This window comes from Anoplophora glabripennis, unplaced genomic scaffold (genome assembly GCF_000390285.2).
Source record: "Anoplophora glabripennis isolate ALB-LARVAE unplaced genomic scaffold, Agla_2.0 scaffold8, whole genome shotgun sequence".
NCBI classification, from domain to species: Eukaryota; Metazoa; Arthropoda; class Insecta; order Coleoptera; family Cerambycidae; genus Anoplophora; species Anoplophora glabripennis.
This window is the reverse complement of record NW_019416350.1, coordinates 737520-761772: the sequence shown is the minus strand read 5'-3', so window position 1 is coordinate 761772 and position 24253 is coordinate 737520. Positions and strand designations below refer to the sequence as shown.

Sequence of the window (24253 nt, the reverse complement as noted above, 5' to 3'; positions counted from 1 at the left end):
ATAATGTATTAAGTTATGTGGTGGACACTTCCAGCATTTGACTTAAGGGTTGTTATTATTACTATTATCAATAATTGAGAATAAAAAATCACCACAAAATACATACATTGAAACTTTTAAATGCAAATAATTTAGAAACCGATAATGTTAGGCGACCTAAACGAGAGTACATTTTTTATGTAGAATTGAACGTTTTTTTAGATTTTTAACTTTTCTCAAGCATAGCTCAACAGATAAAAAAAATATGTTTTGATTTACCTAAATAATACGGCGAAACTAGCGCCCTCTAGGAGTAACGCTTCGTAATACGTAATTCTCACACCAAAAAAACCCAATACTACCAATTTTCAGAGTCATGCTATTAAAACTTTCTCAATTATTGAGAAATTTCAAAATAAAATTTAAACCTTGAACACCCTGTATTTCTTAAACCAGCGACATTCGTATAAGGCATGATGAACTCAAACATAATATTTTGATGTCTAGTATCTCCAGCTTATTGTTGACCCATTCTTTCTGACACCCTGTATATTTAATGTTCTCTCTAGAGGAAACAATATGAAAATGTTATAACTACTGTATTTGTATACAGGGTGTTTGTAAATAAGTGCGAAATATTTTAGGGGTGGTTGTCGAAATTATTTTGTGAAAAAAAGTCTATATTAACCTAGGTCGAAATATGCTTTGTTCCCGAGATACACAGAGTGTTTAAATTTTAATTTTCTATTTATTTTTATTATTTCAGAGTTTTAAAGATATTTACTCGAACTTGTATCTCTTGGAGGGATAAATGTGCATTTTTTGGGGTGATCCGAATATTTCTACTTGCACCAGTGGCGTTCGTGCGAGAATGCCACAATCTCTTTTAATAAAAATAATGGTATGTCACTGACTTTTCCCGTTTTGATATTTTTTTAGAAATCCGCCGTCAATTCAGAATGAAATTGGTCTCTTCAATTTTCTTGAGAAAAAAATAAAACATATTTTATTGCAAGTTTTGTATTTTTAATTTCTGTTGATACATTATCTAGTGGGCTGCTGTCAATATTTCTAAATAAAATACAACCATCAAATTTCGAAATAATTAATAAAAATAAATACAAAATTAAAATTTAAACACTCTGTCTCTGTATGTAGAAATAATATTTTCAAACTTACTGTTCATATATTATTAACACATATATTTCTCATTTACAGATTTTACTTTTTGAATTTATAATTCAGTCAATTATCGATAGATATAAAGAAAAATAATGATATGATCAAAGTAATTGTGATTAGTTAAAAGAGTCAGGATCTTCCAAGGCTTTCATAGACTCTAGCAAATTGGAACGCTCTATATGTTAAATAGATTATAAATAAACATTACCTTTTTTTTGTAAGTACCTAAGATAGCTGTTTTAGAACCAGACCACGCCCAGTGTGTACAAAAAAATACAACTAGCTCTTGATATTTAAAAAACTCACCCATCCTAATATAAATAACCTCCACCGCTCTGACATTGACAAGGATTGTGGCAGCTGTTTAAAATATCACATTTCACTTTCATCCACAGTCGTAATCCCGCTATTGACTGGCAGTTTCAGCATCTTTCTTAATCTAAACATGTTTTCAATAGTTTTGTAATTCTACCTATGAACCTTCAATTATACTGTTGGTCCTTATACTTTATTAAAATAGTTATTATCTCCTTTCTACTTTTATCTTTGATAATATCTAATGTTGATCCATATGGCGCAAATTTAATTTTAAAGTTTTGCCACGTAATTGGAACTTTATAAACTTTCCTCTAAATTTCCATTATTCCCTCTATTTAAAATGAGATCTAGGTACTTAATAATATATTTAAAATTTGTAAATAATTAGGGATATAATATAGAGTTACAGAAGATTGAAAATGTTGAGGTAGGTATTACTTTATTAATGATCAAGAAATATGGATTTCTTGTTCGATATTGGAAATACATCAAATATACTAGAAGTATTTAGAAAAAAAGGAGTTTAATTCATACAAAGGCAAAAGTTTTCCAGCTTTTACATTAGTACAAGTTTTCCAGCTTTTACATTAATAAGTAACAAAAAGCTTGTTATTATTGAAAAGTCGGACATAATTAATGCAAATCCTTAAGGGAATTAAAAAGTTGCAGGCATTTATCTAGAGCACAGATTTTAGTAGAACTAAGTCTACGGGTGAAGAAAAAACATATTTTATATCAAAGTATAAAAATAGGTATATTTATGTAGTAAGCACTTTTCTATACCATATAATTGAAATAGATAAAAATGTTTCATTATGGTATCTCTACTTTTAGGTGTAAATTTCTAACAGAGGTATCAAATGAATGTATATATCGTTCTAAACGCATTTTTCCTTTATTTACATATATACTTAACATTTTATAAATGAACATATTTACAAGACGTTTACAAATTTATTTATCGTCAGCCCATGCAGACCAAGCAGAATGCGCTTCTACAGCAGGAGCAGAATAAGTTGCAACAGCAGGAGCTGAATGTACAACGCTATGAGCAGAATGTGACACTGCCACAGGAGCAGAGTGAGCTACAACAGCCGGGGCCGAGTAGGCGACGGCAGCAGGAACGGAATGAGCTACCACTGCAGGAACCGAATGGGCTACTACAGCAGGAGCAGGGTGGACGACACTCTGGGCACTGTGGGATACAGTTAACGGAGCGGAACGGGTAATGGTAACAGCAGGAGCGGAATGAGCTACCACAGCAGGAGCAGAGTGAGCCACTACAGCAGGAGCAGAGTGAGCAACTACAGCTGGAGCACGGTGCACTACACTCTGGGCATTGTGAGATACTGTTATGGGTGCGGAATGGGCAACGGCAACAGCGGGGGCGGAGTGAGCTACTACTGCTGGAGCAGAATGAGCTACTACAGCAGGGGCAGAATGGGTTACTACAGCAGGAGCAGAATGGGCTACTACAGAAGCAGCACGGTGCACTACGCTTTGACCAGAATGTGACACTGTTACTGGAGCAGAACGAACTACCGAAATAGCAGGAGCTGCGTGTGCTACGACAGCAGGAGCCGCTACAGCTGGAGCGGAATGGGCGACAACAGTTGGAGCTGAGTGTACAACGGTGTTTGCAGAGTGGGATACTACAGAGGGAGCGGAATGGGCAACGACAGCTGGTGCAGAATAAGTAGTTATCGCAGGTACGGAATGAGCAACGACAGCTGATGTGTGGGAAACCACAGGGGCAGCGTAGGAAACTGCACCAAGATGTCCATTAGTGATGATTTGTCCTCCTGGAACTACCGAGCCTACAAGGGTTGACCTGGTGCTTAGTCCTTGCAGAACTGTTGGTGCAGGAGCAACGACTGAAGCGTTAGCAACAGTCAGAGTAGACAGAACTGCAATGAGCACCTGAAATAGTATTAATGTAAAAAATTTAATTATTTTACATCTGAAATGTTCTCAGATGTAATAAGTTGTTCATTATTATTTTATTGTTTCTTACACAAATGAACTTTTTCGACAAAGCTTTAAAAGAAATGCTACATAATGTTAATTTGCAAGGTATGTATTTTAATTGGTCCAAAGGATGTTAATTCGCTTACCAGGGAGTTCATATTAATTAATATAGTAGTATTTGGTTTTTGCTGTAAACTGAAGTTTGACTAAGTGTGCTTTAATTTATACCCAAGACGTAACCTTGCTGTAAATTTTATTTGAATATTTGAATATTTATGTGATACCTGCAACTTGAAAATTGGTAATATTGGACTATGAATGAGCAAATGTTGCATCACATTCTTTTAAATTATTTTTCGTAGTAAAAATTTTTATTTTTTCTCAATATGTCTTTGTTTATGCTTGTAATAAAAAATGATGTTTTTTACTGAGATGAATTGACAGTTAAAATCAGTTAATTAATTAATTAATTAATTAATTGCCAATTAGAATAATTTTTTAGTTTTTGATGTTGGTTTAAATGGTTTATTTTAGACCTTCTTGTGTATTGTTCATAGCTAGAGTGACCCTTTGCCTTATAAGGGATAAGTATTATGTTAAGATATGAAAATCAATATCGCAAGTTAACCTTTCCTAATTGAAGTAATTGACAATTAACAATCAATGCGATGATACCTATCAATTTGCAAAAATTAATTGTGTTTTAATTCTAAATTATCCATAATTTTTTTAATTAATTCAATATTGTAATACCGGGCCTTAGTGAATTATATTTTATTTTTATATAAGTACTTTCAATTTCAGTTTGTCTTAAAATAAATCTATTATTTTTTTTCAACGCTAATATGAATATGTCATTAAATTAACTTATTATGCAAATTTGTTGATACCGAAAAAGGTTACTAAATCCATTAAGGTGTAGCCACTTAATTAGGTATGTATTATTATTCGACAATTAAAATTAGTTCATTATAAGATATTTTCAATATATTACTTAAGTGCTAATTTATGTTGCAGATAAAATTAAATATATATTTAACATAGTTCTTTTCTTTTGACTATAGACAAATTTCATTTAATTTAGGATAACAAAATTTTTACTGACAATCCAATATTGATTACAAAATTATAATTTCCGGATCATAATGTTAATAAATGAAGATATAATAATGAAAAATAATATTATTGCATTATATTGTTATACCACACTACAGATTATGTAAAAATAAGGTAAAAGGGAAATAGAAAGATAAAAAGGAAAGAAAAGATGAGGAAAGTCAAAGAGTATGACTACATATTTCATATTATTTGTAATTGTATATAATCTATATACAGGTATATTCTTGCAGAGATTTGATAGTTTTTTGCACTTTCAATTTGGTTTTAGTACGCTACATATAGGGAGTATCAAATTCATCTGCAGATAGCTGACAGTATGAATACTGAATCACATCTCGCAAATCATTTACATACTAAAAAAATAATGGTCTTAAATTGGACCCCTTAGGTACCCCTGACAAAATTAAAAGATTTTGCGCCTCTATACCTCTATAGCTTACTTTGTAGCTAATACGTAGAGGTCATTATAATAATATATGTTCTTGTTGGTATAAAAATTTTGATATTGCTCAAGTGCTTTTAAAACGTCACTTTACTAAGAATAAAACTTACCTACACTTGTTGCATCTCGATAAAATGTATAGTTCTTGTAATAATTAGATTTCAGTTTCCTCTAGTGCACTGAATGACGAACAGACGAACATTTATGAGTATTCTATTCTAACTCACCTCTATTCAAAAGTAGGTGTTGCTCAGAACTATATCGCGGAAAATATTGACTTTTGAATAGAGATAATTTGGTCTAAATCATAAAAAATAATTAATTTGCTTCAAATTTATTGAAGAGGTCAAATTTAAATACAATAAAATACCCTTAGTACTCTCCATCTTTGTAAAAATTTAAATTTAGCTTAGAAACTATGCCATTCTAGCTACATGCAACAAATACGTATTTTTTAAAGTGAATAAAGTAGCATTTCAACAATAACTTAATTTTTTTCAAAATTTCTAGTAACAAAGTAAACATGACAAGAACTATTTAAAGTTTTCTTAGTGACCTGTATGTTTTAGCTGAACAACGATGTTATGTTCATATCCAGCTGCTGCAAGAAACTCTCCATGATAAAATATAATGAAATATCTAAAAAGTAATAGTTATAGTAAAAAACTATATAAGAGATATCCTGAAAGGGCCATAACTTTTTAAGGAAGCAAGATTGAACAAAGGAATTTTATTATTATTTAAAAATTTGAAATTATAACATGAAGAGCAATTCTCTTGTGATACTTTTCAACCGAAAATTTTGTAAAAATTTACAACTCTGGATAAAGCTGCATGAAAACGTTTACATTTTCCGAAATTTAGCAAAGCCTAAACTTTGAGTCCTACTTGGCTTAAAAAATAATATATTTTTCTAATGAAATATACTTTTACTGCTGAATATTTTATTTATATGTACATAAACTACAAGGAATCAATAAATACTATCGCTGAGTATGTTATTAGTAGTAGAGGCCATGAGGCGCAGCAGCATAAGCCACAGGGGCGGCGTGTGCAACTGGATGGGCGGCATATGCCACAGGGGCGGCGTAGGCGGAAGGAGCGACTACAGGGGCAGCGAGGGTAACTACGGGAACTACTGGGGCGACTACGGCGCTACGGGCTACGACGGCTGCGCTAGGAATTATGCCGGCGCTGGCTGCGGCCAATAAGACGAAGAATGCGATGGCTGCCTGAAAATTTGTAAAACAGATTTCATGATTGTCAGTTTCACAATAAATGAATGTTAATTCTACCCACATGCCTACTCGTGCATACATTAGAAAAGTATTAATTCATTGACTTAATTGTTCAGCACAAAAAGAAGTTAGGAAATTCAAGTTGTATTCTTTTAAATTTTCTGTAATACGAATAGTTACAGTGTGTCCTCTGTACATAATAGTTCTATTTGGCTTCCAAAAATGAAGTTATTTCTAGAAGGACAAGAAATAGTATTCAGTTTTTTTAAATAATTAACTCTTTTTAGTGAATTATAAAGGGATTATTTTGAATCAAGAAAATGTTTATTTGGTATACATGTATAACTTTAAATAACCTAACCTAACCTAACCTTAAATAGTAAAATGGTTCTTCAGACGAGATTTGTTTATTTCTGTAAATAATTTTACTTAATTTAAAATTATAATAAGCTTGTACATATGTAAGTAAATTTTTTATTTGTGTATGTATAAGCATATTTTGTATTCGAACTAAATTATTTCACTTAAATCGATACATCATGACTGAAGAACGAGTTTATTAATGCAAGATTGTATGTTTTAATAGGTAAAGTAAATAAATGAATATTTGAACCAAATTATCCTTTTTCTCTAGTACTTATAAGAACTTAAAAAATTTTATGTCAGTAAACGTCGTTATTTTTAACACAAGTCAACTAGAGTCCGCATGATATTTGTTGATATATGATTCCAAGAAAACGCCTGCGTCATTTTCTTGGAATTAACCGCATTCGACACGCGAGGTAGAAATATATTGGCGAAAAATTTCAAGGCACGCCCCTGCCTCGGTAAACTGTTCCAGTAGTTCCGTTACCAGGACTTTATTGGCTTATTCTTTTCTTGGAATTCGATCTCAATAAATATTGTACGAACTGTAGAAGTTTTCAATTGCAATCAAACTGACACTAGTGAAAAGATACAAATATCTTGAATACACGTATAAATCCAAATTGCAAAAATAACATTTGTGGATACGACCATCTTAATACAAGAAACTACGAGTATATTGTTGATGTTTATGGTGCAACATAAATATAGAAAAATACATTAACACCATGCAATAAATTACTGCCTGTAGCAAAAGGAAATATTTATGAAAATCTATTTTTCTAAGGTTAATATACAATTATTTTAGATTTTTCGTATGGAAATATACCTAGTTCACATAAATTTTGTAGAATTGTTGCTGGTAGGATTCATTTAAAAAAACTTATAAGATCAAAGCACATTATTTTTTTTGTTTCATTTGAATTAAGTATATTTCAAAATAATTATACCATTTTTCAATTTTGAAATATAAATCTTTTCTGTCCTCTTTCTAATAACGTAGTTAACAAGTTCTTAGCTACTCTGATTCTCTGGAAACAATGCACTTTATTTGCTCATTGATTAAACATGTGTAACAATTGTGATCACAGAAAGAGATCAACCTTTAGCCAAAAATAAAAATTGTTTAAATTTTGTACTGATATTGTTAGATATTAGACAATCTAGGAAAAACTAATTTAAAGACTTTTACAATCGAAAAACAAAAGTAAACGTAATTTTTGGAATTTATTTTGTAATCTTACAACTACTGAGTCTCTTTTATATACAAAGGGTTGTTGATATAACATTCTACCCCCTTTTCCTTTTTACTTTCATACTTTCTTGTGATTTCAAAACTGTATCTTGAATGTTGCATTTCGGAGGACACAAGCCACACTTATATATTTTCTTGTTAGAACATTCTTTTAAATCTTTGGGTAAAGCATCTTCTTAATACCTATTACAGTGACTTATGGTAACAGTCTAAAATGTTTATAGTTAGCATACTTTTTTGGCCATATTGTAGATAGATATACCTACTAAACCTTGGAAATTATAAAGTGTTGTCAAAAAAAAAACATATATCCTGCTTGTATTTCCGAAATGCAACGTACAATAATATATATATTTTTAAAATCATAAAAAAATTTTCTACACTGGCCTATATGACTTTTTTCTAAATATGAAAGCAACAAAGATAAAAGAATAGAATGTTAGGTAAATAACCCTAAAATAATGAGTAAACAAAGCATCTATCTAATAGTAGTTAATTGTTATTGAGCTAGTACTTGCGAGGAATTTCATGTTGCCCTGTATAGTGCGTAAGAGTGCATATGTAGATCAACTGATGCCACCATAATCAGACATTTTGTTTTTATAGCTAGTACCGGCCTTGATGATGTAGATTGGCCCTCCGTAAATAGTGTCATATTTCCTGGCCTATTTGTCACAAATAGTTAATCGTCAAAGGTACTAGTACTTTTGGTACTTTTTGAATATTTACATATTATCTTTCATGTATCTACTTACTTAGAATTGAATACATAATCCCACATAGGCCTATATATTACCGATAAACAAGAAAGCTTACGTTTAGTAAACTTAATATGTACAGCGTATGGCTAAAACATGGAAAAGTACCAGAATAAGTAATATTATGCATAATAGATCCTAAAATTTGTGTACCTAGTTTAAACATCACAAATTAAACTATAGTATCTATGTATCTTTTCACTTTTGTTGTAAAAAATTCCAAGTTTTGGTAATGATGTAAAGAAAATTTTTGAATATATCATATTTCAGCAGAGTCTATAACCAAATTCACTGACAAGTTCCATAAAAAATATTTATGTTTATTTGATTAATATTGAGTTTGCAGATGCTATCAAGTGTAGTATATAGGGTGTTTCATTTCCAGTGGTGGTAATAGTTTAAATAACTAGATGGATTTCACAGGGTCTAACGACACTTACAGTGTACGATAATTCAATAAACAAAGAAATCTAAATAAAAAATTTAGATAAAGGAACGAATACACTGAAGATGAATTTTTCGAGACAAAACGTTTGATTTTGGTTCGGGCTGACGCAGTACAATATTGGGGGTCATGGAGGCTTGCAAAAAATGAAATAAAATTTCCAGGGTCCTATTTAAAAAAATGAAGTTGATGATGGTGCTGGAGAGACAAAACGTTACATCTAAAAATTGATTATGCCATTCGATAGAGGGAAAAAAGTGGCCATGAGAAAGTGTTCTTCTTTTTTCAATATCACCTCAAACCAGGCTGAAATGAAACAAAAACGGATTACCAAAATTTCGTTTTTTTTTCAAATATTTCGAAAACTAATAATGTTAGCCTTGATTTTTTAGAGGCATATCGATGGCCCCCTGATTACGTAACTTTACCCCCATTTAAGCTACTGCGTACCTCTTACCGTTTCCGAAATCCCTGCAGTGAAAAGCGAATTTGTAACAGCCTGTATAAATCATTTGGATTGGTATCCATATTAACGACGCTCCTTTCATGTGTGGCTGTTATGGGGAATTCAGGCATTTATTCGAGGCAAAACCTTTGATACGATATATTCAGGTAAACCCTTGTGTCTGAGTCCTGCACTGAACAACGTCTTTAAATATATAGCGAATGTAGTCAATTTTATAGAATTTCGTGAGGGAGTCTTTGTTGTACTACAATAGTGTACGATGACTCTTGTAGTACTGTTCTATCCCTATCACGTTAGAATTGCGACAGGAAATTAATATTTTCCATAAACAAAAAGTATGCAAAGATGACAAATATTTTGTTCATGCGAAAAACTAAATATACTGAATCTCTGTCCATGGGAAAAGAATATACACCTCTTAAAATCGACGTAAAAAATTACAGTTTTTATAAAAAAAGACTATGGCGAAAAAAAATGAATGTACAATCAAGGATTGTTTTTCTTCATATTACAGTAATTTTGTGAGCTCGAATAGATTTATTTCTCTCGAAAAATGAAATCATTTGGTTTGAGGAATACTTTAAAAATAAATAATAAATAATTAAAATAAAATATGGATAAGTTCAAAATATAAAATAAATTAAAACGCAAATGGATTTCTGAAAATTGAACTAGTCATCAGTTAGCGAATCAAGAAATACTCCCCTGCGAGAGACATTGACGTACTCTCTATCTCTTCAAGCTAACCTCTCTTTTTGCATATAAGAATAAATTCTCTGCTAGAATTTATAGTGCCAAAAATGTGATGACCTGCCTCAAGCTTTCAATCGTATACTACAATTTGACAGTCGGACACCCGACATATATCGGGTTTTTCAATTGTATTGTCCGACTGAAAGCGTGAAGGGGGTTGCAATTGAGGGTTGTCTCCTAATTCCTAACTCTTGATCTTGGTGTACATTAGGAGGTAAGTCTTTGCAATGCTATCTTAATTTGTGTTTTAATTAATTCCTGTTAACACCTTCCTCTCGTGACGTCGTATAGTTGTACGAGGAAGGGCTAGTCGATTTTCTCCAAATTGCTATACTTACTTTTGTTAGCTGAAACAAACCCATCTAAAAAAACAGCTGTCTTTGTATTGTTGTTTTCCCACATATTTTAACAATTCTTATCTCTGATTTGGAATTCCTACATCATTTCTGTATCGGTTTTCGTGAATAATTATTAAATATTTTTCCTTGCACATGCCTACAAGGTGGGGATAACTTGTTCAAAATTGTGATTTTACGGTTTATTTGTTCTCATAAACTAGGCTTTGTTACACCGCCATAGAAAGTTACAATTATCATTGCCTAGTGGTTTCAGTTTTGCAACTTAAATTGTTTCTATCCCATTTTTTTTAATTTCATTTTTTCTTAATATTCGTATTTTCACATTTACATTAATGATATAAAATAATAACAAGAAAATCATAAACCATGTGTATTTTTATTACTTAATTAACTATTTAGTGTACAAACTACAAAAAAGAATTAAAATGCTTAGTAGTAGAGACCATGAGGAACTCCAGCATAAGCCAGTGGACCAGCATGTGCATATGGGTGGGCGCCATATGCAATTGGGGCGCCGTGGGCCACAAATGGTGATGCATTAGGAATAAATGAAGCACCATGAGCGACTACTCCTGGAGCAGCATAGGCGGAAGGAGCAACAAAAGATGATGCACCAGGGATTATTCCAGCATTGGCCACGGCCAATAGAGCGAAGAAAGTGAAAGCTACCTGGAAATTTATTACAAAATTAGTAAATTTTAATTTTGTTCTGAAAGAAAATTCTGTTAACTCGATATCATCAACATTCTTCGTATTGTTAAGGGAGGGTGAATACTTTAACTATATCCGCTGTATTATTTGAGGGCATACAAACTGAAACTATGCGGACAAAATAGAATTTTATAGCAAAATATACGCATTATATTACTTTTTTTTCAAGATAAGTTTTGTGCTATACAGGGTGTCCGGGAAATGGTAGGCGATAGTAGGCAATCTTTTGAATTCCGGTATGACTTAAAAATAAAGCGTTATTGGGGATCAGCCTGTGGTCAACAGCTCTTGAAATTGACAGTTCAAAATCAATCTTTAATTATAACTTTTTTGTTTTTTCATTTGAGGCTGTTTCTATTAATATATTCAACTTTCTCACAGCTACTTTATTGGCCCGAGGACAAAGCGAATTATGCAATCTTTGTGAAACTTATAGGCTTAGTTTTTTCAATTTTCATAGCCGTTTTTAAGTCATTCGAACATTTTAAGTGAAAAAGTACATACCGATACAAAGAACCGTTTTAGAAGAAATCATGAAGATACTTTCGATAAATAGATAGTGCTAACTACACAAACATGTCATTAATTGAACAAAATAAGGACGTAATTAAAATATGTCCCCAATAGTATCGTCTTAGTACGCTTCCTAGTATGGATAAAAAAACAACTATACTTTGTTACTTAGTAAAGTACGAAAGTACGAAAATTGCGGTAAAAATTGAAAATTGTAGTAGGCCTATTAATTTTTTTGGATCCAAGACTGCAAAGAACCCCTTGTCCACAAAGTAAAATCTAAATTAAATACATTAATATAACAGGACATATAGCACAGCTTTTACTCAATAATTATCTAAATTTAATAAGAAAAAAAAAGTAGGAACGAAAAGTCGATTTTCAATTTTTATCAGGAGCTAATAACTCTCTTATGGGTGAACCCAATCAAAAAGGAATATATAAACCCGTGACATTATTATTGCTAAATCCATCATTTCCTTGACACCCTGTATTGAAATTTATGACGTTGCAATATTCCGCCGATATAATTCTATTATCTCACCATTTAAAAAACCGACATGAATCTGGGTCCGCCCAAATAATAGAAATTTATTTAAGGTCACAAAAAGATCAGAAGATTAAAATTTAGAAATTTAGAAGGATTCCTGTCACTCTCAAGATTATTTTGAAGTTGACTGTACCCAATTTACATGATTTATCTTAAAAAACATCGAATCTAAATTCATATGATTTCCTTCAGTTTTTTTTATAAAGTTATTTATTCAAAATATGCAAGAGATTGATGTTCAAGACAGTTAAATACAGAAAGTTTTAAGTTCTGTTGTTAAAATAACGGCGATCGCAGCTCTAGCTGTTCGAGTTATTTTGAAAAAGGAGACAACTTTTTATTTCTGCGAATTTTTGAAATCTGTTAACACTTGATTATCTATACATTTTCGTTTCAAAAACATTCACCATGTTGTTTGGAGCTTTTTTTCTTTAGTTTCCTCGCAATGCTATTTAAATGTTTGAGCAGGTATTCATGATATATCATTGAAAAACTTAAAAGAATATTTTCGTTCGATGCAATTCAATTGGCGTCCATAATAACAAATAAAATTAAAAGGGAATGATCATGATCAATGTCGAAACCAAAGGCTACAATGAAATTCTTTGCAAAATGTTACTGTAATAAAATTTTACAGATTTTAAAAAATTGTAAGAATAAAAAAAATATTATGTCTTCCAATGCTCTTTCTTTGAAAATATCTCGTTGTTAGTAACAGAATGGTCTAAAACTTTTCCCAATTAATCGTTTTTTTTTTATAGTTTTCAAAATTTTAGTACATAGAATAATAAAATGGTCCACCCCGTGTACTTTTCAGAACCAAAGAAAAAATTATTGCATATCCAAATGTTACTGATGTTAACATATTTCAACTGAATATTTCTTTGGGTGAAGTTACTATTTGTCTAAAAAGAGGGATTTAACTTACAAAGGAGTACTGTGGTTTATTAAAGTTAATTTAAAAAAAAGTTGTTCGATACTTACGAAGGATTTCATGATGTCTTCTAATGTGCGTAAGAGTGCGTATGTGGATCAACTAATACCATCAAAATCAAACAATTTGTTTTTATACCTAATATCAACCTTGAAAATGTAGGTTAACCCTTCATAAACAGTATCATATTTCCTTGTTTATTTGTCATACATATTTAATTATCCAAAGTATTAGTAGTGAGTATGTATTTTTTGAAATATTTACATATAATCTTTCAAATATCTACTTATTTATTATATACTGAATATATAATAATCCGGTTAGGAGTAAAGATTAGAGGTTTGCAGCAGCTACGGAAAATTACAAACAAATTATTGTCATGAAACCTTATAAAACTAATTATGAAAAATATTGTGAGAGAATAAAAATGACACATTGGAAACTGCAAACAAATTTTTAAATAGTCTCAGTTTAAATTTGTTATTAAAATGTTATTTCAAGTTAGATATGTATGTGATTTAGAAAATTATTTGAAACGAAAAAACTGCAAGAAAATTTCTGTTCTCTACAACTAACAATGGTATGACTGAAATTAAACACAAAAATTTTTATCATTTTTAGAGAAAAACTGATTTTTCTATATATTTTCCCTGGATATCCTTATACATTTCAGCCTTATTTAAATAAAATATTATTTTTTATAGTAACCTCCAAAATAATTTTCAGTCAGTCAAATATTTTAAGTTGGCTGAATATTACAAAGGAAGACAAATATGTAGTCCACAAAATTCAATCTACGAATTCCATTAAAAGTAAATTTCTGGAACTCATAATAAAACTACCCTAAGATGGTCTGATGACAACTTTTTGACAACGTGACAATATGTATTTTCTTCAGGATTGTTTCAAAAAATATTTTACAGATGGCAATACATCTATCTTCAAAAGTCATAAGCCATTATGACACGTTATATGACATCATGATGCTATATGACATCATATAGACATGAAATTAGTCCAAAAAAATGAACTATAATTATATTCATAATCATAACAATTTTTAAAGTAAAAGCTGTCAAAAGTCGTCTTCTATAACACCTGTGGGATTTAATAATTTTTTCGTTGATATTGATGTCTTATAGCAATTATTCTTTGCTCGATGCAGAGGTTGATAATTATCTTAGATATGTCCTTCTTCTTCTTTCCTAGTGGTTGGTTCTAATAAGTCCCATAACACTGCCGCCTTATTAGGCCTATTGTGCGTCCCACTAATCAGTCCTATTCAGCAAGTAGTTTTGTGTTTAACAAAGTCTAAAAGCTTCCTTGCTAACACTTCTCTCACAATCAGCCCCAAATTTTTGTATGTAGAAATATATGGTATTGATTTTCATGAAATAATGGTTAGATATATGTTGGACCAACTAATAGTTTTTTTGGAGTTTCATCGGTAGTAAGTATAATCATAAAACATTAAGATAAGAAAATGAAGGATGGTCATAACATTATTATAATTATTTCAAAATCTATTATGATTAATATACTGCTACCCTTTATCCAGATATCCAATAGTTCAATAAAAAAATAAAATATTTCCAAACAACTTTAAATTGTATGTACCTACATATAAAAGAAAATTCTAAAAGATTTTCAGTAGATTCCATATTTTTACTATCATAATACTAATAGTCGTTAATTTATAATCTACAATGGAATAGAATCTAATATTCTACAGTTGAATTTTGAAGTACCTCAGGGTTCCGTCTCGTGTTCTTTAATTTTTCTGAAATATGTAAATGTCAACAAGAATTTTTGATAAAAAATGAAAACTACTTTAGAGCAAGCTATTAAGGTAAAATTTTGCTTAATTAAACAAATGGCCCACCTTCAAAAAAAAAATTCATTTCATTGACGACCCGTAAATTTTTAGGGACGAAAAATTGTACCAAAGTTATTTTTACTCAAGGAAACTAACCTTGTTGTTTGGCGTATTGATTTGCGGACACCCTGTGTATTAAGGAGTAGAAGCCTGTTGACTTTGAAAAAGCAGCTGCACTTTTCTGAAGAAACAGCTTTCAACGATTTTGGGAAGAGTAACATTTGTGTGTGTTCATTTCAGTAAATGTCTTTCAGAGAAAATGTGAATGGAAGAGATATTAGCTAGCGACCTCTAGAAGATGACTAAAAATCAACGTCGTTTTTAATAAAAATATGCCTAAAATTTAACTATAAAACAATAGTCGCTATCTCTGTATTTTAAAAGCAAAAGATCTAACTATTAGTAACTATTTTGCACTAATTTTCGGAACACCTTGTATATTTTTGGTTGAATTACCAATTCAATGAATTTCTTTATTTCCTTATAATATATTTAAAAATTAAGATATTAAAATTTACAGAGCAAAAATATTCCATGTTTTTTTACTGTTTGTATAAAATATACTTTTGTTAGATAATAATTTGTTAAATTTGTCATTCTAATCTGGTGTTATTGAATTGTAATTCTCATTTTTTTTTTGTCTATAATGGCAAACCCATTTGACTTCAATTTACTGTTCAATTGACCAATCACCTACTTTTTTTTAGTGTCTAAAATTAGTACAACATAAATAAAGCACACAAATAATAAAGTACGTATACTTTAATTGCTCAATTTTGGCTTTGTACATAAATCATAATGCAATAAATAGATAAATATCTTTCCTCGGGAAGCTGATTACCAAACATGGGCGGCATGGACACCATGATGAGGTCCAACAACATCAGATATTGTGGCAGCCCTGCTAGCGGCTATAGTACCAGAAGGTCCAGCTACTACTGTATCAACAGATCCGTGTGCAGCTACAACTGGAGCAGCATGGGCAACTGCAACTGGGGCAGCGTGGGCAATTGGGGCAGCATATGCAACAGGGGCGGCATGTGCAACAACAGGGGCGGCATGTGCAACAACAGGGGCGGCATGGGCAACTACAGCTGGGGCTGCATAAGCAGAGTGAGCAACTACGGTGGAAGAGTGAGATACTACAGCTGGAGCAGAGTGGGCTACAACAACTGGGGCGGCATGGGCGACCACGGGAGCAGAGTGGGCTACTACAGCAGGGGCGGCGTGAGCTACTACGGTAGGGGCGGCATGGGCGACTACAGCAGGGGCAGCGTGAGCTACGACAGCTGGGGCAGCATAGGCGACAACACCGGAATGTTCGTCGGTGACGATGCTGCCTCCTGGAGATACGGAGGAGATTACGCTTCCTTCAGGTCCAACTAGGGTCGTTCTGCTGCTGGGTCCTTGCAAGATTTTGGCTGAAGGCAGGACACTGGCGTTAGCAACGGCCAAGATGGTGAAGAGAGCTACAGCTGCCTGAAAAGGTGATTTAATATTAATAAAATGTCTCTCCTGAATACCCACTGTTACTTTAACAGTAAGTTAAGAAGAAAGAATATTTGCAGTTGAATTTCATTACTTAAAGTATTTCTATTTGTAGTTACTATTTTAAAAACATCTTGATTTATAATGTATAATTTAATAATAATTTCTGTTTATTGCAAAATCCATAAAAGCTTGTAAAAAACTAGTTCATTTATTAATAGAACCGAATTGTCAAAGCGTTGAATATTAATAACATCCTTTGCATGAGAAATATTTGTTACCGAGATTAAATTAAACATGTTGACTGTTGAAATACTGAAATCAGTCAGTACTTACGTAGGATTGCATGTTGCCTTGTATAGTATGTATGTACCTGGATCAACTAACTGATAGCCTCCGAAATTAGCCAATTCGTTTTATATGTATCACTGACCTTGCGGTTCACGGAGTGGCCCTCCCTAAATGGTTTAAAGTTTCCGTATATTATTTTCTGTCGCATACCCAGCAAGGGCACCGTAAATACCTTTACTTCGTTGACAATGTCTCTCTACCTAAATTTCCTGAAACAAACCTGCGATATTGTTAACAACGGGTAAGTAATAATCATTATCTTTTAGATAAATATTTTTTGTTTAAATTTATAATTTAACAGTGTCGAATTTAAAAGCCATCATTGATTGATGGTACATAAATATTAACTTTGTATTTTGAATTGTTATCAAAATCTTGGCTCTTAAAGCCAGCCGAGGATAAAACCTTTACCAATTTGAAATTCAATAAATTGATTAAAAAACTGAGGAAATGATTAGTACAGGGTGATTGACAATATTTTGAACCTCCTTTAACATTTTTGTTTTAAGAGTTATAAAAAAATGTGAAATACAAAAGTTACACGATTTTTTATGAAGTTTTCGAAAATGATAGTAGAAAGATAAATGAAGTCCAAACAAAATGGCCGCGGATGTTAACTTTGTTAATTTAAATGGAACACGCTGTATATTATTACATAGATATTGGATAGAACGTTTCCTGTCTAGTATTGTCATGTAGGGTTTATTGGGTCCATCTCTAATAATAACCGAGATAACATTAAAAAACGAAATGGTCTTTTATTGAGAAAATAAGACATTTTGTAATTGTTAGACTTCTTTCAGGCATTTCTACTTTTTTTCCAATTACATAAGGATTTACAGATTTAGTTGTAATATTTTGACATATCGGACATTGATATAGTCCAAAATGCGTATAGGTATTCTAACTAAATCGCGCTAATTAGGCCGTGAGAGGCCTAATTACTCATGGATAATGTTATATGGTAGGCCATATATAGGTATATGGTAGTGACAGGTAGTAATGTCATAATAACATTTTTATTGATTGACAATTTGTATTATTATTTAATTAAAATGGATTACATAGAAGTAGAAAATTGAAATATTATTAGGAATTAAAACAGAATATGGAGAATAACTTACTCTATGTATTTTAATTCCTATAATATTTCAATTTTCTACTTCTGTGTACCCCATTTTAATTAAATAATAATAGAAACAATAACAATGTTGTCATGACATTACCAGTTGGACATCATTTGTTTTTCTACTATCAATTTCAAAAATTTATAAAAAATAGTGCAACTTTCAAAATATAGTGAATCACCCTGTACATTGTAGCAAATTTCATGGCTTCAATACATTAGCAAATTGGCGACAATAAAATTTGTTCAAAATTGGTCAATTTTGCAAATTTTGGTGACCCTATATTTATGCAGAACATTCAGTAGTGTCTTCCAAATTAAGCTGGTATACGAGTCATTTATAATGAATTCGGTGTATCAAACACAAAATTGTGAATAAAATACTCAGACAAGTCGATTATTTTAGCATTCTAGTAATTTGGTATTTTTAAACAATTATTTAACAAAATTAATTAAATTAATTCAATAACGCACATTTTTTAAAAATTATGGGAATGGTAAAGGAATAATATTTAATTTGTTGTATCTTTGGAACAACTAGGAATAAGTATTCAAAATTGTTTGGTGATATATAAATGTACACGCCGCTCACAAACCACAAGGATACTATTTAAAAAACGCCATATCTTCTACATACTAGGACGTATCTGAGAATTTTTTAAGCAATTTCGTGTTTGGTACACCGAATATATTCCAAGTCCACTACCTCACTGAAACGCTCTGTAGAATTTGACACATGTTTTTTTCTTAAATGATTACATACTTAGATTAAATATTAAAACAGTTGTCTGACCTAAGTTTCAAGTCTGTCATAGTAGGCAATTTGCTGTTATCTTAATTGATTTTTATTCTAAAAGTTAGTAGCTTTAAGTTTAATCTTTGACTGAGTGTATATAGCAGGGGTCGGCAGGTAATTTTAGGTTGGGTCCCGATACATTTGAAAATTTTTAACGAGGTCCAAAAAAAATTCATATTATTTGTTTATTTTAATTTGGACTCAAATTTAATCTGCTTATTAACCATTAAGAACTCACACACTCACACAACTGTAAAATACTAGAAAAAATTATAAGATTGGCACTTAAACGTAAAAAAACATTTTTTAAATAATTTATTTAAGTAATTTATACTTTCAAAAAATTTTTGGCGGTCCAGTATTTTACCTTCCGCGGTCCGGACCTGGACCGCAGTCCGCCAGTTGCCGACCCTTGGTATATAGTCATGGGTTTAATGTAAGATGTCGAAAATAATAACATATTTAATAGTAATAACATCAATCAATTTCTTATACAACTTACTGAATAGAAAATTATTAAATAAATGCAAAACCGTTTTAGAATGACCTGAATGATCATTGAGATATTTTACCTTATACTGAGAAAATGAAAAATTTATCAAACGGCCTAATAATTGACCTAATGTACATACATTACACTTTCGACTTTACCAACACTCACTTATAAAAATAAAAGGATAAATGGTACAAGCTACAAGAATATGCCTTTCTTATAGGCAACCAATTTAACACATATTTCAAGAACGAACAGCCTGGTATTTATATATCTGTAATACAATAGGTAATAAATAAAATTTTATTTCTTTTGTTGCAAATGTACATTTCTTAAATATAAATGATAAATTCCAATCTTTTTTTTTTCTATAAACTTTGACTGTTTATGTCATATTTCGAAATGATATAAAACTGAAAAAAATATATCTTTCAAAAATAAAATAGATTAGAAAATTGACAGTAAACTTCTGGTATAATGAGCATATTATATGGATTTATGGATAATATAAAGCTTTTGATCAAATCTGCTTTTGGTCCATTATAAAATGGGTTTATTACTGTAAAACGTTTCGGGTCGCGAATCTTTTTTGTCCACGACTGTTCCCATCAGTTTGAAAAACTTGATTGGGTGTAACTAAAATGTTTAGCAACACTTTCAAGGTAGTTTCGATGACCCAAAACAAGAGTTCTTATCAATATGTGTCAGAAAATGTTTTATTTTAGATATTTAAAATTAATGAGAAGTTTATTGGGCATATATTTAAAATACAACGGCATTTCGGGTCGTTATGTCGTGACCTGTGCCAGGTCGCTACCAATTATAGAGTTATCTTTCACTTCCTCAGCCTTAGCTAGGAATCTTTCACCTACTCTTGTTGTTCTCGGGCTAAGCTCAGTGGGGGCCGACCCGTTATTAGAATCCAAACATAATTAAATGATATTTTAATTCAGTCAAAGATAACGCCGCGCGCCGTGACTGCTTGAATTATATCATTATTTCAAAAATAAGTCACGACAGTTTATTATTACGTATTACCTATAGTATCATATTTTGCCATTTATCTTAAAAATGGTGGAGTCTAATAATACTAATTAATACATTTTTGTAATTACCTGATGCTCTTTCATCAAATGGGATCCACCTATGGAGCATTGCGGAACAATTTAATTACACAATCTGATTCTGCCTTCTACTCCAATAAAATAAAAACGAAAATAACTATTTACCATCAAATTGCCTTAGGAGATAAAAAATTGTACGGTTAAAATTTTATTAGAAAATTTACCATGTTAGGTGTGTGACTAGTTTTATAATCCCATTAAATAGACCGGAACAAAAGTAGACTTGAAGTACAACTTTGCTGCAATATTTTTAAATTAATTCATCTTAATATTAGGCAATAGTAATATATAATGCAGTAGGTACCTATCAATTGTCGTAATCAGTAAAATATAATAAAATAATGTTAGAATCATTCAATTCTCAAGGTTCCTCATTGATCAAACCAATCTTCTTTACCGCTTCGTTATCAGAAATTGCGATCGAAATTTTACAATATGTCTGTTTCTATTATCCTCGACATTTCAGATATGAGACGTCGATTTTGTAAACGTAAAAATAATATTTTTAAAATTATTTACTGGTTTGTGATTGTGATACCTTTCTAAGAAAATAGATAAGGAATTAAAAGAGGTATTTCGACTTCGACATCAGACAAGATTGTATAGTTCGATCTGAACAGAAAATCGTTAGGTACAGGTCATCAGATATAGTAAACGCTCTGAGTGCAAAGCGGTGCCTATGCAAAATTAAAAAAAAAAGAACATTCCGAGGAAGAAGAATACGCGCTCGGATTTTTAATAGTTATTTGTACTTTTGTGTAATTTATTGCATCAATGCAGTTGATATTCATTCGATCTGTTCACCACAAAGACAACATAGTTCCCAATAGGTAGTACGTGGTGCCTGTGTCCATTGGACATCAGTAGACATGACGGTTTTTGCTACATGTGATAACCTGTGGCTGCTATATACTGCTATTATTCACATTATCATTCTTTTGTATAGACAAATAAATATTTTGTTTATATTTATTTAATTTGTCCGTTACACTATTTAACTACTTTTCAGTTATTCTTAGGCGAAAAATATGTTATATTTTATGTAAAGAAGAGGTTTAGATAATTCTTAACTAAATTTACCACCTCGACTGAAAGAGCCCTTTTTAAAAATTTTTCATTCTTGGACCTTGTAACACATCCGACCAAATATTTTTTTAGTTAACGAATCTATGGATATTTAATAATAATAATAATAATAATAATAATAATATAGGTTTCATGTTGTCTGCTTGCTAACTATTCAAAATGCTCACTGGTAACTGATCTTCAAAAATATCTGCGTGTATGTGAAAATATTCTTATAAAGCAAAAATCTTTGAAGAAATCAAGGATGCTATGAAAATACAAACATTTTGATTTTTGTCAGTAATAATTTGATTGACATTTGACAAAATTGATTTCCAATAAACTGTTAAAAATTAATACCGAACATTATTTTCAACTTTTTTTCAGTAATGTAGTCTGAGAATGTGAAAAGGCGTTTTATTAGTTTTGTAGTTTCTTCTAATCAAGACGAGCTAAAAACGCTTGGGCAAACAGAACGCATTCTGACGCAGCGGCTGCGATCACGTGATCGTCATGGCAGTCAAGGACCTCATGACATAAATCTCTCCTAGAAACAAACAAATTAGAAAATGGGAAAATTATTACCAGCGCAAATTTATTTGCTCACCGAGGAAATCATGTTCTGGTCTAGAAGTTGATATTTCCTTATGAAAATTTATGAGTTTGGTACGTGGGCTATTTCACCCAGAGAAACTCTAGAAACGATGTTTCTACATTTCCGAAACTATTTGAAATTTTTCCAAATATTTCTTAGATTACACAGGCTGGTAAAAAACAAAAGTTTTTGTGTTTTAGATTAGACCCGGTTTTTCCTATGCATTTTAATGTTCTGAAATCAAATCTCAGGATTACAAAAAAAATCTGATTCAAGAGTTTTCCACAAATCACTTTCAAATGCGGGATATTTCAGGTTTTTTGGCATTTTTTTGGGTAACCTCATGGCACTCATCAAGACTTGTGTAATATGAACAGAATTATGATTTTTAAAGTTTTTGGTATAACAGACTGCGTTCCCCTTGAACTGTTCATTCTAGGTTTTTTATTCTGGGAACCTGCCCATAGATGAATCTTACTCCCCCTGTTGTAGTATGTTGATTGGTTTTCAATTGAGTCAACATTCATCCAGAGCTCAAGCCTCAAGACCACGACAAGGCATTCACGATCTTAGGGAATTACCTATATCATAGGCCTGAGGAAATGATATCACCGAATAAAAATTGTTGGCATTAGAGAAAAGGAAAACAAGATGATAACTGTCAAATGGACCAGAATATAGAGATTCGCCGACAGTCAGTTCCATTGAGAATATGGAGCTCTAGACCCCATCTATTGACAGTCAGTTGACAATTGATGATACTCCATAACTTGGAAATATGTACTTTCACCTTTCATACGCAGTCTCTTACGTCAAAAAATTTGAAAATCATAATTCTGTTCGTATCACACAAGTCTTGATGAGTGGCATGAGGTTACCCAAAAAATGCCAGAGAGACTGAAATATCGCGCAGACTAAAAGACAAAAACTTTTTTGTGTTATCTGTTGTATATGTATAATTAAATATGTACTTAATTATACGTTATCTGCATCTAAGTAAAATAAGATACTATATTATTGGAGAAACATATACCAATATAATGTTAACAATAACATATTTTAAATATGCAGATGAAAAACAACAAAAACGTGTTTCAGTTTATTTAATACCTAAAAGAAAATGATAGTTTTTTCCACAATACTCAAAAAATTAACTAATTCCTTCATATGCCTAGTTTACAATAACACTAAACAAGAGGATAATTTGACTATTATAACGTAATCCTTTGTTACAGTGCCGTTATAGACTATTTCATCTAATGGTCCCATGGATAATCCGGTTCTGTCCAAAGTTTACTCTGAATTCCATTCCAAACAATTTTTTACCTCTAGCATAGTTGTTTGTGGAACCGTAACTACACAATCGTTACAACTACTGATAATTAAGATATTTTTTGTCACATTTGTAGTACCTAGGTAGCAAAATATCCTCCGGCGTCGATTCTGATGAATTGCCAGTCATCGCAGTGAAGGACAAACGTTCTTACATGGTCACACGAGAACTGAAACAGTTACATATTTTACTAGCGGCACTGATTCTAAGACGTAATATGGTACCGTACTAATAGCATATATCGTTACGGGTTCTGTTATTAATGACTTTATCGGGAATTTCGTGATTTTTTTGTGGGTAACCAAATGGGATTAGAAAATACAGAAGCTTATTTAGTAAAAGGATAAAGATGGGAAAGTCCCTACACAGAAGTTATGGAATTTTTTTCACGTTTCAAGGTCATACGTATTTCTAATATTGAAGGTCGGATAATACAGTAAAGTATGGAATAAATTCAGTAAAATCGAAACAAATTTTTTTTGGGAAAAATCCTCGAACAGGTCGATTTTTAATTTAATAAATACATATTTTAGCATAAAAGGCGATTTTCAACCGTCACTTGTTTTCAAGTAATGAAGTCATTGACATTTTTTTAAATAGCAACCCCCTATTTTTTTTCTTGATTCTGAAAGATCGTTTCATTGTCGATC

General features: G+C 31.4%; 2 protein-coding genes across 2 annotated transcripts; both read right to left on the bottom strand.

The window, feature by feature from the left end:
- Positions 1-2250: 2250 nt before the first annotated feature.
- Positions 2251-17160, bottom strand: LOC108904585 (calphotin-like). The gene is made up of 6 exons (XM_018707204.1): positions 17057-17160; positions 16073-16711; positions 11102-11317; positions 6049-6240; positions 3594-3635; positions 2251-3399 (listed from the first exon to the last, which is right to left on the bottom strand). Exons 1-6 carry the CDS (start codon positions 17066-17068, stop codon positions 2434-2436), a joined length of 2067 nt encoding a protein of 688 aa, XP_018562720.1. The 5' UTR covers positions 17069-17160; the 3' UTR covers positions 2251-2433.
- Positions 11029-13466, bottom strand: LOC108904908 (cuticle protein LPCP-23-like). The gene is made up of 2 exons (XM_018707633.1): positions 13407-13466; positions 11029-11317 (listed from the first exon to the last, which is right to left on the bottom strand). The coding sequence occupies exons 1-2, from the start codon at positions 13416-13418 to the stop codon at positions 11078-11080; spliced, it is 252 nt and encodes an 83-aa protein (XP_018563149.1). The 5' UTR covers positions 13419-13466; the 3' UTR covers positions 11029-11077.
- Positions 17161-24253: the final 7093 nt, after the last annotated feature.

Coding starts and splice junctions, on each gene's coding strand:
- LOC108904585 (XM_018707204.1), bottom strand. Junction 3,636..6,048: donor CAGTTGCACACGCCGCCCCT/GTGGCTTATGCT, acceptor TTCAGTTTACAG/CAAAAACCAAATACTACTAT. Junction 3,400..3,593: donor TAATTAATATGAACTCCCTG/GTAAGCGAATTA, acceptor ATACTATTTCAG/GTGCTCATTGCAGTTCTGTC.